At 44.3% G+C, this 16,520-nt stretch overlaps 10 protein-coding genes and 1 non-coding gene across 11 annotated transcripts; 4 read left to right on the top strand and 7 right to left on the bottom strand.

The window, feature by feature from the left end:
* Positions 1-34: 34 nt before the first annotated feature.
* Positions 35-635, bottom strand: CANTADRAFT_25981 (uncharacterized protein). Its single transcript, XM_020207608.1, has one exon. It carries the CDS (start codon positions 389-391, stop codon positions 71-73), a length of 321 nt encoding a protein of 106 aa, XP_020065520.1. The 5' UTR covers positions 392-635; the 3' UTR covers positions 35-70.
* CANTADRAFT_50720 (uncharacterized protein) lies at positions 534-1,051 on the top strand (the record flags this gene model as incomplete). Its single annotated transcript, XM_020209862.1, has 2 exons — positions 534-635; positions 707-1,051. 2 exons carry the CDS (start codon positions 534-536, stop codon positions 1,049-1,051), a joined length of 447 nt encoding a protein of 148 aa, XP_020065519.1.
* A 79-nt stretch (positions 1,052-1,130) lies between these two features.
* UBP6 (ubiquitin-specific protease) lies at positions 1,131-2,836 on the bottom strand (the record flags this gene model as incomplete). Its single annotated transcript, XM_020206719.1, has 2 exons — positions 1,131-2,575; positions 2,821-2,836. The coding sequence occupies 2 exons, from the start codon at positions 2,834-2,836 to the stop codon at positions 1,131-1,133; spliced, it is 1,461 nt and encodes a 486-aa protein (XP_020065518.1).
* A 383-nt stretch (positions 2,837-3,219) lies between these two features.
* On the bottom strand, positions 3,220-3,308 carry CANTADRAFT_t102. Its single transcript has one exon. It is a non-coding gene; the product is annotated as a tRNA-Tyr (tRNA).
* Positions 3,309-4,282: 974 nt separating this feature from the next.
* CANTADRAFT_25979 (phosphoinositide binding protein) lies at positions 4,283-6,554 on the bottom strand. The gene has a single exon (XM_020207607.1). The coding sequence runs from the start codon at positions 6,297-6,299 to the stop codon at positions 4,509-4,511; it is 1,791 nt and encodes a 596-aa protein (XP_020065517.1). The 5' UTR covers positions 6,300-6,554; the 3' UTR covers positions 4,283-4,508.
* Positions 6,555-6,650: 96 nt separating this feature from the next.
* CANTADRAFT_25978 (uncharacterized protein) lies at positions 6,651-8,091 on the bottom strand. The gene has a single exon (XM_020207606.1). The coding sequence runs from the start codon at positions 8,054-8,056 to the stop codon at positions 7,112-7,114; it is 945 nt and encodes a 314-aa protein (XP_020065516.1). The 5' UTR covers positions 8,057-8,091; the 3' UTR covers positions 6,651-7,111.
* Positions 8,092-8,375: 284 nt separating this feature from the next.
* On the bottom strand, positions 8,376-9,707 carry CANTADRAFT_41793 (flavoprotein; the record flags this gene model as incomplete). The annotated part of the gene is made up of 3 exons (XM_020208883.1): positions 8,376-8,475; positions 8,542-9,362; positions 9,474-9,707. Coding segments are annotated over 3 exons (1,155 nt in total), but the record flags the coding sequence as incomplete, so codon positions are not given.
* A 1,152-nt stretch (positions 9,708-10,859) lies between these two features.
* On the top strand, positions 10,860-11,708 carry POR1 (porin; the record flags this gene model as incomplete). Its single annotated transcript, XM_020210806.1, has 1 exon — positions 10,860-11,708. One exon carries the CDS (start codon positions 10,860-10,862, stop codon positions 11,706-11,708), a length of 849 nt encoding a protein of 282 aa, XP_020065514.1.
* A 268-nt stretch (positions 11,709-11,976) lies between these two features.
* Positions 11,977-13,227, top strand: CANTADRAFT_89941 (uncharacterized protein; the record flags this gene model as incomplete). The annotated part of the gene is made up of 1 exon (XM_020211632.1): positions 11,977-13,227. The coding sequence occupies one exon, from the start codon at positions 11,977-11,979 to the stop codon at positions 13,225-13,227; it is 1,251 nt and encodes a 416-aa protein (XP_020065513.1).
* Positions 13,228-13,436: 209 nt separating this feature from the next.
* On the bottom strand, positions 13,437-14,048 carry MAD2 (spindle checkpoint protein; the record flags this gene model as incomplete). The annotated part of the gene is made up of 1 exon (XM_020211631.1): positions 13,437-14,048. The coding sequence occupies one exon, from the start codon at positions 14,046-14,048 to the stop codon at positions 13,437-13,439; it is 612 nt and encodes a 203-aa protein (XP_020065512.1).
* Positions 14,049-14,543: 495 nt separating this feature from the next.
* Positions 14,544-16,252, top strand: BET4 (Rab geranylgeranyltransferase). The gene has a single exon (XM_020207604.1). The coding sequence runs from the start codon at positions 14,892-14,894 to the stop codon at positions 15,858-15,860; it is 969 nt and encodes a 322-aa protein (XP_020065511.1). The 5' UTR covers positions 14,544-14,891; the 3' UTR covers positions 15,861-16,252.
* Positions 16,253-16,520: the final 268 nt, after the last annotated feature.

The following is a 16,520-nucleotide window of genomic DNA, read 5'->3' as shown; positions in this document are numbered from 1 at the left end:
ATCGTCCATTTTCAAGGTCTCTTTCCCCAGACCTCGGGGGGTTGGATTTCAAACAACTGAAGCCTGAAACTTAGTTGTTTCTGTAGACGGCCCGGATGGTTGCTCTTTGTGATTCCAACATGGATCTTTGGTATGCTTGGAAAGATGGGTCAGATCTAATGACAGAACCAATAGACATGAACAAACCGAAAGTTCCAACAGAACCCATGATGTACTGACCCAAGGTTCTCATGACACCGTTAGGACCAGCACCGTTTTGCAAAATCGAGAAACCACCGAATAACACACCAACACAGACTCCGACGGTGGAACCCATCATGAGACCCATCTTGAATTTGTCAAAGTTGGACGGTTGGTGGTGAGCGTATTGAACCTGTTGGACTGGAGGCATGTTCGGTAATGTGGGGGCCAATGATCAACTTCATTTTCGGTGGTAAAATTTTGATTCCATGTTGGGGTCGCGGCGCACGACCCAATCTCAGAGCCTATGATTAGTTTGGAGATTTATTCAATTACCTCCATAGTCACTAAAGATGGGTTCCGCAACTTCCAAACCAGAGACCAAAGTATTCACCCCATCGACGCCTGTTGATTTCAGTGCCTCTTTTTTGAGCCAATTGGAGGGTTCCGCTGAAGTAAGTATTGGACACCGAGGATGCATCCACCGCCAGCAGCTCCAACCACCACAACATACTAACACCTCCAGTCTGATTACTCCAGAGCACAACATACTGAAAAGTACATTCAAGAAAGAGTGGCTGCTGAATTATCCAAGTTAGAGCAAGAAACCATCAAAAGATTCCAGACCACCACCAGCGACTCGTTGTTGAAAGATAAGGCCGACGACGTACCCATTCCTTCCACCAACGACAAGATCACAAAGTTGACTGCCCTCTTACAGGAGAACATCAAGTTGGCCAAGGTCGAAGTGAGTGATGACATCAAGAGTGCCAGAGAAGAAGTGCTCAAATGCTTGAAGGAAAACCAAGGCAAGACTTTGAACTGTTGGGACGAAGTAGAGAAGTTTAGAAAGTCGGTTAGGGAGTTGTAAGCGATTGCTTATACTTAGTTATCTTACATTAAAAAATATGATCTATTCTGCCTGTATTACGAATTATCAACTGGGCTTATTATAAGCCCACGCCCTTGTAGATTAAAATCAAGGCACTATCGCTTTCACCACCTCCGGCAAATTGTTCAATCTTTTCCTTGCTGACTGGACTGACCTTGTCATCATTGAATTTCCACCATCTGTCTCCATCCAAGTCCTTGTCATCCTTAACATAAGCTTGGTAATGACCGGACTCTGAAGAAGCACCAGCATGTGTAATAACGGCAGTAAGCTCGTAAACTGAAGATGGGTTCTCACTACCGGTTTGTAAATCGTATCCCAGAGGCAAAACCTTGACTAACTCATCTTCGAACTTACTTTTTATGGATGCAACTTTTAATTCGTCCTCTTCTTGTTGCTCCAAAGGAGTCAATGAGTTATCCTTCTTTTGCTTTTTGAAATCACGAATCAAGTCGAGATTGTCCTTCTCGATTTTTCTTATTTGGTCTCTGACCTTAACTTTATCGGCCTTGATAGACTCATCTAACATTTCAGCTAAATCCAATTCGAATGGGAATTGGACTTTTCTCAAGATCTTCGATTTCTTACCAATATCCCTTCTCCAGAAAAATCTAAGGAAATGAACAGTTAAATATCTGGGCAATCTTGTGATGGTTTTGTTGATTTCATACTCTGCATTTGATTGCAAAGTTGGGTTGAATTTCTCAAGAGTTTCCTTCAAACCATTAATAATACCGTCTCTCAAGAAGTTGGTCTTAATATCAATATGACAGTTTAATTTGAGAGCATCGTCGTACGTCACTACTGTTTCATCTGAAGGTAAGCTGATGCACTTTTGCTCTGCTTTAAACCCTAATTTAAAAAAATCGTCAAGTTTCAAACCATCATTGATCAATCTAATCATTTCGGAGTAAGCCTCTTCTGCGTCATGTTGTTGAGGACGGCCTGCGTTATCAGTTGTGCCAAACTCCGGGTTAATTTGTTTGATCAAAGTCAATGGAAGAAGTGGCTTGATGCTTTCTTGCTTTTTGTCCATTTGCTCGAAAAGAGACTTCAAAGCTAAATTAAATTTGATCGATGCTTGATTTCCAGCCGATGACGCAAGCCCGGGATCCTTAAGACGGTCTCTAAGGATCTTAATACTGTACAATGCTTGTAATGATGAGTTTAAGTAACAAGTGTTGCCGAGATTAACCAATCCTGATGGGTCGGTCGAAACCTTGTATAATTGGTTTGCATTCAAATCTTCCAAGAACACCTGCTTGACCACTGGCTTAGAAGGAAGGTTCTTGTCGGGGGTACCAAGGACCATGATTGGTTGTGACAAATTCAAGTTCAAAGAAGACACAACATCAGCATCGTTGATCTTTCCACCCTTGATGAGGATCTTTTGTCTTTCAGGAGGAATAAGGGTCAATTCTTGGATCTTTTCTTTAAGGAACGCCCCAGTGGATGATGGGGTAAGTTCGATTTCGAACACCTTTCCAGCGTTCTTTATTGATACTAATTGTTAGTAATTCCATTACCACACGTCTCATTCAAGATGATCTAACTAGGAATAACTCTCCTCCTTTAATTAGACGAGTTCTAATCAGCACGAATCAGTCTACTTCGAGGACATCCCGAGAGTGTTCCCTGTAGAAGCCAACCATTCACCATTCATTGAATACATTTAAATTCGGCTGTTTATCCCTCATCTTATAGGCACTCTAAAGCACTTTTGAGACATCACTTAAAGGTATACATACGTTTGAAGGAGGACATGGTATTAACTGATTCGTAAGGTAGTGGCAAAATGTTTGACTTTGTAAGGCTGAGGGCGTGCGCGTATCAAACTGATTGGGCAAACGTGGAGACAAGTGGAGGTGAATTCACTCAACAGAACTATACGACTTATTGAAGTCGAAGAAGGGATAGTTGATGAGCTGGTTTTCTGTCTTTTATTTGGTGTCATTAGTTCCTCTTTTGACTCCTGGCAATAATTATGCTATGAATTTATCCGTCACGAACTACACTAACAGTGCGCCTAAGCTAATAAGTGATACATCTTGCCAATCTAATGGGAGAAAAAGAGAACAGAACTGGAAAGGGCTGTTTAGGTTGTCTGCTTGGAGTTGAGTACCATCAAGAAGCGAATCAAAAAAATATCTCCTGGGGGTGAGTCGAACACCCGATCTCAAGATTACTTTGAGTTAACATTACAGTCTCGCGCCTTAGCCAGCTTGGCCACCAAGAGTTATTACGAAATGTAACGGATTGAAAGAGAGAACCCCGATTACGTATACCGTTACGTAATAACAATTAGTAAGCGCATTGAAAATGTGTTATGTGGTAAGGTACGAGTATCAGAGAAGTATCAAGGAAATATCAGACGAGTACCAAATGTGATTAGTAGTTTATTAGCCCTGCGGGGAAAGATAAGCAAGCGGGGTTAGAAAGAAGTATATAAGAGTATATAGNNAAGGAGTTGAAAGAACCAAGGGGAATAAGAAAGAATAAGAAGCATCCCCGAATTAGCAGGTTCACGACTACTGTTAATTGTTTTATAAGAGATTACCTAATAAAGGTTTATTAAAGGCTACCCTTGAAAGCTACTGCCCAGTGGATCTGTTACACGAAAATATTTTGTCTTTAATTACTAAACAGTGTTGAAACCGTATAAAAAATTGGCTATTGTTTCGGTCTCCAACCACTTTGGGCTTATATAAGCTTTCCAAGATTATTATTGAACTTTTTAAGTGCTTCTAGCCCGTGTATTTCCGTTTTAAAAAACGGTTTGAGTAATATTTGAACTGAATGCTATTCTCAACAATAGAACGATCATTTGTATTGACTGAAAAACGCCTATCGTTTGAGTGGAGTAATCTCCAGCCTTAGAATATAGCCTTGACAGGATAGCGTGTTAGGTGGTTTTATTAAAAATCGTTCTTAGAACATTCTATCTTTGCGTAACATTCGTGCAGTGAGTAAGAATATCATTGTGACTATTGCACTTTGTGACTTGAGTTACTAAATTCAGCTGGTTCTAATTCTTTCCTGTAATATATAATCATATTCATTCCATTTTATTTAGTGTTGCATATATAATCTAGCTGAAGTTGTTTTTACACATTTTTTGATTTTCTGAAAAAAAGCAGATATATTCGAACCGCAATTCTTAAATGATATGAGTGCAAAAATTAAATTATAACGGTTTGACCATAATGGTGTGTTATCCATTGCAATAGGTATATAGTCAGTAGATTATAATATACTTCCCATTAGCAAAAAAAAAAATTTATCAATCTATTCATAAGGACTTCTCTATTTGACGAGCAAACAGTTGCGCTGTCTCAGATTCACCCACAAAGGATTGCCATTTACAGAATTACACCAAGTAGAGTATTATCACTTTGCATTGGCCATGAATTTTCTTCATATAGAGGTATAGCTAAAACTACGCACCATCATCTAATAGTGAGTATTGGTGTAACAAAATGCAATCACCGCCTCTTTCTGGATCCAATCCGTAGGTGTAGAAGAACCCTTCGGAGGTGACCACATTGATGTGTAACAAATTCAACGCAACAGCCTCTCTTTGGAGAAAGCTATTATCTTTGGTTGGAGTTGAAGGTGAGGATCCATCCCTATCTTTTGCTAGGTATGCTTGAGGAACAAAATCATGCAGCAATTCATTATTCATCACAGCTATTGATTTGACATCCTTACCAATGGCATTGATTTTCAAAGATGCAAAATGTCTGGTAGGCTCTAGAATTGATGAAAATCTGGAAGGCAAGAAATCACCCATCTTTTGAGCAGCTTTACGACCCAAAGTTTGAGAAGATCGCCTAATCAATCTGGCTACCGAAAGTCTATTTTGGTCGATTATCGGTTCAGACTTATGTGCAAGTGAAGAGTTGTCCTTGGGAAAAGTGTTGGTAGGAACATCCTCATTGCTGATAATCGACTTACCAGAGTTTACACTTTGAAACGAGTTGGTAGAACTCTGCGAGAGTTTTCTTTGTTTGGTACTTGAAGCATCTTCATCTTCTTCCTCAATGTCGTCTTCTTCATTGACTGCATCACTATCATCACCATCGTCCTGTATGTCATCAAAATCATCATCGTGTACTTGGCTGGGTGGCTTCTGCTGCTCTCCTAACGTTTCATTTTCCTCTGCAATGGTTTCATATTCTGGATTGAGCTTTACCTTCTTCTTGGAGGTATTATTGAGCTTTTTCAATTTGTGTTTGTTTTCTAATGCCTCTTCTTGACTCAATCTAAAAATATGAACGGTCTCACTTGAGCTTGTTGCTACCACATACTTATCATCGGAACTGAAACTGAGGGAATAGATTTTAGTAGGGTACGTACCTCTTCTAAACTGATAGAGTTTGACCCCTGTTTCAACTGAGAAGACTCTTACTATGGTACCCTTGTCAGAAGCAGTAGCCAACAAGCTACCATCGTTCGAGAGCGTCATTGCAGCCAAGGTAGACTTATGTGCTTCAATAACCGATAACGGCTGAAGAGTGGTGAGGTTAAAGATTATGACATCTCCCACGCGGTTCGGACTGTTACTGACCGACTGGATGTTATTCTGGACCGAGTTCGACCCACCGTTGGTATTTATACCCGTGACTAACAATGAATCATGGGTGATGGTTTTGGGAGGGGATGGATAGGCAAGGTAGCTATTTCCATCCTGATCCGAGGATGGGGAAATAGTGCATAGACCGTGCAAATTGGGAGAAGTCTCGATGGTATGCAAGAGTTTCATGGTAGTTATGTCATAGATGTAGATCTGTTCTTCCAACAACACCACAAGGCGGGAATTGGTGAGCTTTACTTGAAGAATGGTGGAGGGAAAGATCAAGTCGCAGATGGTGGAAAGTCGCTTGGTGTTGACAAGTTTGAGCTTGCGAGGCGACGAGCCAGGCTCGTCGCCCAACGCCACTACTGCAATGAGTGAGGTGCAATAGAGCATCTCCACTATGCCGATCAGTTCCTCTTTTTTGAACTGGAAGCACTTGCCGAACAGCGGCTTGCAATTGAATATTTTGTAGCCACTATTCAAGCCAATGGCCACACAGGAAGCATCCTGATTGAAGGTGATGTAGTTGACGTTGCCCTCTCCATTGCGGATGCTGCTGACGAGCGATGATGAGTCTTCGTTGGTTAGACTTCGGTTGAGCTGTTGGGTTAGCCCTGCCTGAAGCGAGGCACTGACTTGTGTCTTTAGCATGGGGGAGTGGAAGATGGGGCAATGGCTGGTTCAGATTGCTCACGAGATGAGAAGTTGCGTGTCGTACAACACAGATGCAGACTCAAAAGAACTGGGGTAGGTGACAAATGTCCGTTGAGATCTATCAACAATTGTGGAGATGCGACGATCTGTTTTGGGGAAATGTGAGGCGTGTTGGGCAGCGGTTGCGAGTTGAAGGGAGGCTATGGTACGGTGAGAACAGCCAAGGACAGGAAGAGCCAGCAGACAATTGGCAATTGACAGTACGGTCTGTTTCAGAGTAGTGACAGGTAGACAATCGGGAGGTGACCGGTTGTAGTGGATCTGTCACGTGGCCGGCACCAGCGAGAAAAGGGGGATGGGAACGAGCCATGGGTACCGTGCACAGTACTGTTGAGGGGGGTAACTAATTCTAAATCTCGATTGACGACACCAGATCGTAGGGTAATTGGTAACGTATCTGCATATGTAAATGGTATTACTATTTTTACAAAGAGAATTTTAATAAAATTACCTATTAAATATTTGAAAGGGTTCTGGGTGTAGCACCTAGTGTGAATACTAAAGTAGCTGTAGAAATTCAAGCTCTGATGGTGAACTGTTAAATCCACAATGGAAGGTCATTTCAAGTCACTTCGCAGGTGGTGGATGCTTACAGGCGAGGTGGTAGTATTTCTATTACTATATTCATTTTAGAGGCCTCATATCATTGGTATGAACAACAGGTTTTACGATTCTCACGGGCGTGCTTTGCAATCGCTGAAATTGCAATCCACTTGGAATTATCACCTCTTCAATTTCGGTCTTGCCAGCTATATGTGCTTCACCAACCAGGTAGTGAAGTTGTCGATCATTTCCTCGGTGGTGGCGTGCCCTACGCCTTCTTGAATAAAAGCCTCGGTGACTCCGTTGGTGTTCTTGTAGATGTCCAACCACGAGCTGGCCAATTTGGTTGGAACCAACTTGTCGTCCTTCCCGTGCGAAGAAAACAACTTGATGTTCATGTTGAAGTTTTCATAAATGGAGATATCCTGGGCTGCAATGTGCCTATGCAATGACTCGGGGTAAACGAGCCTTTGCTCTGCATTCAATGGCAACTCGTCGTACTCGAAGTAGAAGTACTTTTTGTCGTACGCAACGCTGTCCAATGGAGCCTTGGTGAGTCTGTTGACCAACAACGTGGTCAAATCAGGACATCCAATGACGGGATTGAGCACGTTGACGAGGTTGGGGTATTCGTTGGCGAACCGGATCACAGCATGTCCCCCAAGTGAATTTCCGCTGAAAGAGTGGCGATACTTGATGGTGGTGCCAAGCTCCTTGTTGGCACGCGAAATATAGCGGTCCAAGTCGAGGTAGAATGGCACGGAAGTGGTCAAGAGCTTGAGGTCGGCCACAATGCCGTCTATCACTGTGATCAAATCGGAAGCGTGCGAAGCGTTGCCTCCCCTCCAGTCCTGGTTCTTGGACTCATCGACAGTTCTTTCTCCGTGGTTTCTGACATCAAACGTCACACAAACGAGCTGCTTGCCTCCTTTCTTGTAGAATTGCTCAAGTATCTTGAACGCAAACGCCTCGGTGTATTTGTAGTTGCCTAGACGTTCGTGGACCAAGTACAACACGTCCACTGGGATGTCACCGGTGGTGTTCTCAACATGCGATTGAAGTGAGTCAGCGTTGTAGATGTGGACATTGATGCCTCCAATGAACACAGTCTTCTTGGAGAATGCTTCGGAGTCGTGGGGTAAGATTGGCATGGTGTGGTTAGAAGAAGAGTGGAGTAAAAGTCGAAAATGCGGAGACTGATAAGTGGCTGCGTGTCGCTATAATGTCTCTGGGTTGCACGAGGCTGGCGAGACAAGATGGACTAATGAAGACGGCCAAAACACAGACTTGGATACTATTGGCGACGTGCTCTTGCTTGGCATAGACTATGCCGACATAGCTGTTACGTATTTAATTAAGATTCATTGATTATTATTAAGAAAGACGAACTAATTAGGACTTCATTAATGAGTGAGTATGCGAATTGAAATGACAGTGCATAATAAATAGGTATATCCAGGACTATCTAGCTCCCGTGTTGAGAATGGCATTCTTCGAGGCAAGCTCTTCGTGCTCCTGGAGCTCTTTGCGGGTCAAGGTGTTCAGACGAGATCTTGGGGTGGCCGAATTTCTTTCGACTTCGATGATCGGCGGAGAAATCTGGCTTTCCTTGGTGAGGTGGATCTCAGGAAGGGACGAGTCGGTGATATCGTCTTCATCGTTTTGTGTGTCGTCATCATCCTCGTCATCCTCATCGTCCTCGGGCTCTCCTAACTTCTTCAGCACAAAGTCCACCACTTCCCTCCACGAGCGCATCCCTCCCATGGCGATGTTTCCGTCCACATCCACGCACTTCTCCACTGGTTTTAAAATCGACACATTAGGGTAGGTATCTTGTAACAATGCCAATTGGCGTTTGGTGATGGGGTGTGAATACATGGAATTTGTCAATGCTAATGCCGCCACTATTGGCTTTGGCGAGATGATGTTGTTGGTTAAAACCGTGTTGTCGATGTTGTGGGCCACCGAGTGTGTTTGAGGCTGGGGTGTTGGCCAAGTGTGTAGAATATCCGTCAACAAGTTATCAGCAAGCCCATTAATGAGCTTTGCAAGAGTGTTTGCAGATAACGGGGCCAACAAGAGCACGTCAGTCCATTTCTGTAGTTCAGGCGCCAAATACATTTGAAATGCTGGCTTCGCTTCTCCCGACATTTGTTGCTCCACCTTGGACTCCATATAATAGGCCTCACCGTCGTCACTGAACCATACTTTGACACCTAAGTTTTCAAATTTGTAGAGTTTATCCGTTAAGAACCATTCTGCTGATTTGGTCAAAACCACCTGAATCTCGAGCTTTTCAGGAGTATACAACTCAAAGAGTTTTTCTATGATAAGAAATACGTTTTTCAGAATTGATATGCAGCCCGTGATACCAATAAGAAGATGCAATTTTCGGGTGGCTTCCTGGGAAGCGTTTGGATGCTGGAGGGACCCAGGCACTTCCAACGCCTGGGTGGTCTTACTTTGGGGCGTTTGTGAGTGCAATTCGTCCTTCTGAGGGGCTGTTGGAATGGTGGCCAGGTTCTTTCTTCCCGATTCTCGATTGTCCAGGATTCCGATCTTGGGGACCGATTCTGAGGTGAGTCTGGAGGTGTTGATCTCGTCAGAGGCTCTGCCATTCAACCCGTGATTGATGGGACTGACGTTGTCGTTTGGATCCACGAACGATGGGTGTGCGTCAGGCAGCTTGGACTGTTCGTGAACAAAGGTGGTGGAATCTTCCGGGAGTTTTCGTTGTGGGTCAATGGAGGGCGATAAACACGATTTGAGGGAAGGGTCAGGCTTGACCTTCAAGGCTGGAAGCGACTTCTTGGGCTTGTAGGGGGTTGGAGCGGCCACAGCACCATTGGCTGTTCCAGCCAAGGGCTTGTTGTGGGAAGGCGCCAGCTGAGAAGACGTCATGGTGAGGAGTGGAGTGATTGATAAGCTCACTAATGCGGGATTGACAGGAGATACCGGTCACGTGGAAAATATCGGAAGAGGCGAGAAGGAGAAGGCAGAGAGGCTTGTGGAGGAGGAGTTAGAGAATTCAACGGGGAAGAAGGCAGAAGCGGTGTTAGCAGATGAGTCGTTTAGGATGGCTCTCGGCCAGAAGTGGGCCAATCTGCAAGGCCAAGACCGCAACCAGCAGAAGAAGGGCTGGGTGCGGCACGCGAGATTGGTGGAAGGCACCCATGGCGGACCCCAACACAGGATCATGCCACCAGGCGAATTCGTTACGACATGCCCATAGAGGCCACAGAGGACCCGCGACATGGGTGATTTCACCCCCGACATGAAGCATTTCACCAGCCCAGTTGGGCCCCGCGATTCCGCGACATTTGACCCAACGCCCCACCACCTGACGTGTCGCGCCTGCCCAACGTGGACCATTCCCCAACGACATTCAGATCGCGATTTCCCCATCAGCCATCGCGGGGATAAGCACTGGTCACCGTGGGGTTAGGAGGAACGCCCACTTCTCCATTCTCACGGCAATCGCCGGCTAGAAGTGGACCCGCCTCAAGCCGCAAGGATCAATGGCACCATTGACCCTGCCAGCCGCCCGGGCGACGGTCCAGACTCGTGGCCCCTTTTGCCCCAGCATTGTCAGGAGCAGCAGATGGTGCATCCCACGTGACGCGAGCCTGCGACGCCAACGACCCAACGCCACAATCCAGGGACCAGCACGTGTCTTCCCATCCAGGCCCTCAACCTGGAGTGGTCCCCAGGTTATGGTCCACATCCCCCAGGCCCGTCACCAGTAGGCCAACCCCTCCACTGGAACCAGAAAATGACGGTTTTCGTTCCCCATTCCCCAAATTGCCAATGACCCCAACCGATTTCCACCAATGACGCGCCACCGTTGGCCGTCCTGCACAGAGCCCCAGGACTCCCAATATAAACCCACCCACCATTTTTACAGCACAACTGTCTGTTTTCTCTTCGTAAACAATCAACATTCATCAATTAAAAATGGCCCCAGCTGCTTACTCCGACATCCAAAAGTCCGCCAACGACTTGCTCAACAAGGACTTCTTCCACTTGGCCACTGCTGCCGTCGACGTCAAGTCGGTTGCTCCAAACGGCGTCACCTTCACTGTCAAGGGTAAGACCGCCAAGGACAACTCAATTGCCGCCTCCGTCGATGCTAAGTACGTCGACAAGGCCACTGGCTTGACCTTGACCCAAGGTTGGAACAACGCCAACTCCTTGAACACCAAGATCGAATTGTCCGAATTGTTGACCCCAGGCTTGAAGGGTGAATTGGACACCTCGGTGGTTCCAAACGGCCCAAGAAACGCCAAGTTGAACTTCTTCTACCAACAATCCGTGGTTAACGCCCGTTTGTTCTTCGACTTGTTGAAGGGCCCAATTGCCACCGCTGACTTGGCTGTTGCTCAAGACGGTTTCACCGCCGGTGCTGAATTGGGTTACGACATTGCCTCCGCCAAGGTCAACAAGTACTCCGTCGGTGTTGGTTACGCCAACTTGAACTACGCTTTGGCTGCTACCGCCACCTCCAACTTGTCCGTCTTCACCGCCGCTTACTTCCACAAGGTCTCTCCATTGGTTGAAGTTGGTGCCAAGACCACCTGGGACTCCGTCAAGTCTTCCAACGTCAACGTTGAATTCGCCACCAAGTACGCCTTGGACAGAACTGCCTTCGTCAAGGCCAAGATTGCTGACTCCGGTTTGACTGCCTTGGCTTACTCCCAAGAATTGAGACCAGGTGTCAGATTGGGCTTGGGTGCTTCTTTCGATGCCCTCAAGTTGGCTGAACCAGTCCACAAGTTGGGTTTCTCCTTGTCCTTCACTGCTTAAACGAGCTGAAAGCTCTTGCGTCTAATGGATCGTTTGCTTTCATATCAAGTAGTTTGACTTGATCCCAATTCCGTAGAATCGTTAGGTTTAATATTATATGTGGATATTAGTAACTTATCTTCCCAATTGTAGTATGGTATGGATATCTGTCAAATACTAAAAACTCATCAATGGTTCATTATCCTCAGAAGACTTGGGGATGCCCTGTGTGCACTCCCACTCACTCAAAAACCATTTTCAACCTTCCATATACTTAACCACCTTATTCATGTCAGTGAAAACCCCAAACACCCATCCCGGGATCTCTCCCGGCGTGGTAGACTCTTCAAAGTCGAACCTAACCCCCAACGGATCTAATCTGTCTGGTAAACCCCGTCCTAGCGTGACTCAAATTTCCCGACCATTCTTCACATCATCAGAATTATCATACCTTCACTCGCAAACTATAGCCGATTCCAAGAAGCTAGTGTTTACACAAAGGAAACATCAGATCTTCCAGTTTGTCTTTCAAATAGTAAAGGCACTCAAGTTTCCTTTGAGAGTATTGAGCACATCCATGAACTATTATCAAAGGTTTTATCTTTTCAACAAGTTTGAGGATGAAGAAAAGGACGAGTCCACCAGCGACGATAACGAGCTAGAAAAAGATCCATACGTCGTGGCTTTGACATGTGTATTCTTGGCCACCAAAAATGAAGATTGTATCAAGAAATTAAGAGATATTCAGGTGGTTGCCAACAAAATAAGAGATATCGATGAAACATCCAAGGGACACAACGGTTCTGGAAGTAACGGAGCTTCGGGAGGATCCAGAAATTCAGATTCCTTGGCAGAGGCTCAAAGGAAGGCTATTATGTCTTTGGAATTCAAGCTCTTGCAGTTGATCAAATTCGATTTCATTAATGGAACAGTATTGACCTTGGACTCGATCGACTCCCTTACCATCCAGTTCTGCAAGAAACTAGGCATAAATTACAAGATCTCGATGTTCAGCTGGTTGATTGCATTTGATATTATGTCCACTCCCTTATGCTTGATGATTCCATCGCATTGTATTTCTCTAGCCATCATCATCGTGACCCTCAACCTCAAGCCATCTCAAATTACCACCAAATTCACTCCTGTTGAGGATCTCAGTGAAGTCAATTTAGAGGAAATATTGGAAGGCATCGATTGCTACGAGCAGTTTAGGTGTCCCGAACCATTGGTCAACGAAGCCATTATCTACATTCTTGACTACTACATTCATCAAATGAATTACTCTATTTTGAACGAGTACATTCCGGCTATCGACGAGGAGACCGGCAAGGAGCAAGTGTTCAAGTTCATGGAGTTGAAATCAAGATTCAATGACTTGACCAAAATGAACCAGAAGTCATGCTTGAAGAGACAGCTCTTGGAGTCCGACGAGTACTTGAAGGTATGGGATTATTCTGTGGCTATGAAAGGTTCGGCCAGGTTCATGTTGAGCAACAAGAGAAGAAGGTTCAGCGAAGAAATCGACTTAGAGGCCGTCTAACTCAAACCTGTGTACTCACTGTAAATTAGTTATTATTGTACCATATAAGAATTCTGATACACCACTGTAAATTAGCAATTATTGTACAATCTAAGGCCTAAGCTATATGCAATTTCAATATAAAATGTCCCCAATATCTTCATCCCAGTTCTTTTTGTAGTTCCTCAACTATGGTGCCCATCCACTAGGGATAATGATACCAAGTCATATTAGTCCACCTTGTAGCTAACTACTGTTCCTACTTTGTGGATATCTGTGCTGAATGAGGTAAAATTGACTTGCTCCACATCGCCCTCCAACATCTTTTGGTCCCCGTTAGTGTCCAACCACTCAATGGGCACATGCGCAGGGTTATTTGGATCGGTGTATACCATCACGTTGAAGGTGTAGTCATCGTCTTTCAACATTGGCAAGTACGACACCAGCGAGGTGATTTGACGAATTATAGCTTGGATCTCCTTCTTTGTCTCCTGTCTGCTCTTTTCTGGAACATCCCCACTTTGGTTCTCTTCGTTTATATTGATATTGAATTCCCACCGCTCCACAGTTTCGACAGTTGTTTTTGACACGATAACCAACACTAACTTGACGATTTTCTTACCATAGATCCACTTTTTGATCTGCAACATGATCTTCAGTATATAATCCTTTACATCATCGTCCACATTCACCAATAATGGTAAGTCGTACTTCCTCACGGTTTGGAAGTCTTCTGCTGGATAGATGCCCCTTTGAAAAAGAATACTGTTGATGGCGAATTCAAAATAGTCGGTGACAATCTTACACGAGCCCTTGAGTGCTAGCTTAGACGGGTCAGCCATAGTACCGAAAGCGTTGGTGGTGTAGAATTAGCTGCAATAGCACACTTGGAACATATGCGAAACGATTTGGTTTGCAGTTACGATATTGGCACACACACGACTTGCTACGAATATGCTTACTGAATTCTACCAACATGATTGCTAGAGCCAGGAATAGCTGGGGCGGGCAACTTCCAGATGAGAATACACTGCGATGTCGAGATACGTAGTGCTGCACTAAATGGGAGCAAGGTTGTACCCGGGGCCCAATAATTACGACAAGAAAGTGGAAAATTAATTCGAAACAATCCAGACACCCGTATGTAAAATGCCCGAATCGTCCTTGGGTCAATCACCCTACCTAGCTTTGGTTTATATTCTTAACGTAAAATATGTCCAAATCCCGGGAGAACGTTGTTTAAACGGAAAATACTTCCCCATTTAGTAGCCAGCAGAGTGCCAGGAATACACTAGATAGTTCCAGCCTAAGCTTGGTCATCTCAAGATCTCTACCACCTCCCCCGCCGAGCATATCCTTGTTGCATTGATTTTCATGCTGGTGTGGTCCTACCTATCTGACACCCAGGCTCGTTCTCGCTCGCGCACGACTCAGGTCCTACAAGATCTTAGAAGATTTGGGTATCAAGATTCAACCTAACCAATTAGCATGGTAAGTACTCCTGTCAAAGTTTGCACGAGCCAAACTAACATTCAAAGCACGGTGTCAAAAGAGTCACCCTTTCAGAGGAGGCCAAACGAGCCAGACTCGCCAAAGATCAGGCTAAGATTGCCCAGTATAAATCTCTCACTGATAACGTGTATGATTTAAGAGATAGCAAGGATTACTCCTTGGAAGCGTTGGACATGACCACCCAATTGTTGATGAAGAATCCCGAGTTTTACACCATATGGAATTACCGTCGTGAGGTTCTTCTCCACAATCAAGGCGACCGTTATCAGCAGCTATTGGAGGATGACTTGAAGCTATTGATGGGACTATTGAAGAGATATCCCAAATGTTACTGGATATGGCACCACAGAAAATGGTGTCTCCTCGAGTTAGTAAAATTGGAGAAGGTAAGCTGGGCGTATGAGTTTGCTGTGGTGTCAAAATTGTTGGAGATGGATACAAGAAATTATCATGGATGGCAATACCGCAGATATGTGGTAGGCAATATCGAGAACGAGCAATCCTCCAAATTAGAATCCTCAGGAGCCCCCAAATCTGAGGTAGACACCGCATTGTTGGAGATAAATATCAAGGAGTTTGAGTACACCACTGCCCAGATCAACAAGAACATATCCAACTTCTCCGCCTGGCATAATAGAAGTAACCTCATTCCTAAGATCTTCAAACTTCTCAGAACAGGCGATGGCTCGAAGTACCCTCAAACCCTTGAATTGTTTCAAAGACCCTACACTCTTCTAATGCATGAGTTGAAGCTCGTGAAAACCGGAACATATGTGGACACCAACGACTCCTCGGTGTGGCTCTATTTTTATTGGCTTTTAACTGAGAAATTGTTTGTTGAGGACCTCAGGAGTGGAGAAAATGAAATGTCATATTTGGATGTTCTCGATGAACAGTTATTAATGGTGGAAGAATTGAATATGGTGGAGACTTTTGAAAGTGACAATCAAACAGAAAACTGCTGGTGTCTCAAGACTATTATTTTAATCAAGGGTTTGATACAAAAAGAAAAAGAAGAGAACGACAACTTGTTGACTGATGATATCAAAGAATGCCTAAAAAAATTGATTGAACTTGATCCCTTGAGGAAGGGGAAGTACTTAGATCAACTAGCAGGCAAAGCAGCAATTATACCAGTCTAGCTTCCAACTCTACTGTCTACAATATTGTTAACCATCTCTACTGTTCTCTTGCCTGTGCCTCTGCAGATAGTTCTCAATTTGGCTGTACCAAAATTGTGACTTTCTGTACTGCTCTTCAAGGTTGATTGTCCTACCTTTCCTCTAACTCTTTTGGGCTTGGAATGAAAACGAAAATTTTAACACGACAATCCTAACTAGCTCAAACATATATAGCATTATCAATAATTACAAGCACTCATGTTCTACAAATCATTATGAACTGTGCTTCGGCAACATCGTAATTTGAAACATCGCAACGGANCACTCATCTATAAAGTTTTCCTTGGCTGGAATTAATCAGGGTATTAACATTCTAACCCACTGCAAGTTTCGAGCGGTCCAAAAGGTGCAGCATTGCATCTAGAAAGCTATGAGTGTTATAAAGGTATTGAAAAATTACGTGTAGCCCAACCTAATAATTTACTTGAAAAGCACACAGTTGTGCAGTTATAATGTAACGGAAATTTTTATTCTATTTAACAACGTCAAACTTGTATCAGAAGTAGTGTAAGTCGCGCTGCCCTCCTCAGACATCGCATTCTTTATACCCCATGTCAAGATTTGCGCCGCACGATGCCCACAGGCATAAGCACGTGATTGAAAAATTTAGATAGATATCTG

Source organism: Suhomyces tanzawaensis (assembly GCF_001661415.1).
Source record: "Suhomyces tanzawaensis NRRL Y-17324 unplaced genomic scaffold CANTAscaffold_3, whole genome shotgun sequence".
NCBI lineage: Eukaryota > Fungi > Ascomycota > Pichiomycetes > Serinales > Debaryomycetaceae > Suhomyces > Suhomyces tanzawaensis.
This window is presented reverse-complemented; position numbering and strand designations above follow the sequence as displayed.

Excerpts from the sequence above, each read along its gene's own strand:
- CANTADRAFT_25981 (XM_020207608.1), bottom strand. The coding sequence starts at position 391 with ATGCCTCCAGTCCAACAGGTTCAATACGCTCACCACCAACCGTCCAAC.
- BET4 (XM_020207604.1), top strand. The coding sequence starts at position 14,892 with ATGACCACCCAATTGTTGATGAAGAATCCCGAGTTTTACACCATATGG.
- CANTADRAFT_25978 (XM_020207606.1), bottom strand. The coding sequence starts at position 8,056 with ATGCCAATCTTACCCCACGACTCCGAAGCATTCTCCAAGAAGACTGTG.
- CANTADRAFT_25979 (XM_020207607.1), bottom strand. The coding sequence starts at position 6,299 with ATGCTAAAGACACAAGTCAGTGCCTCGCTTCAGGCAGGGCTAACCCAA.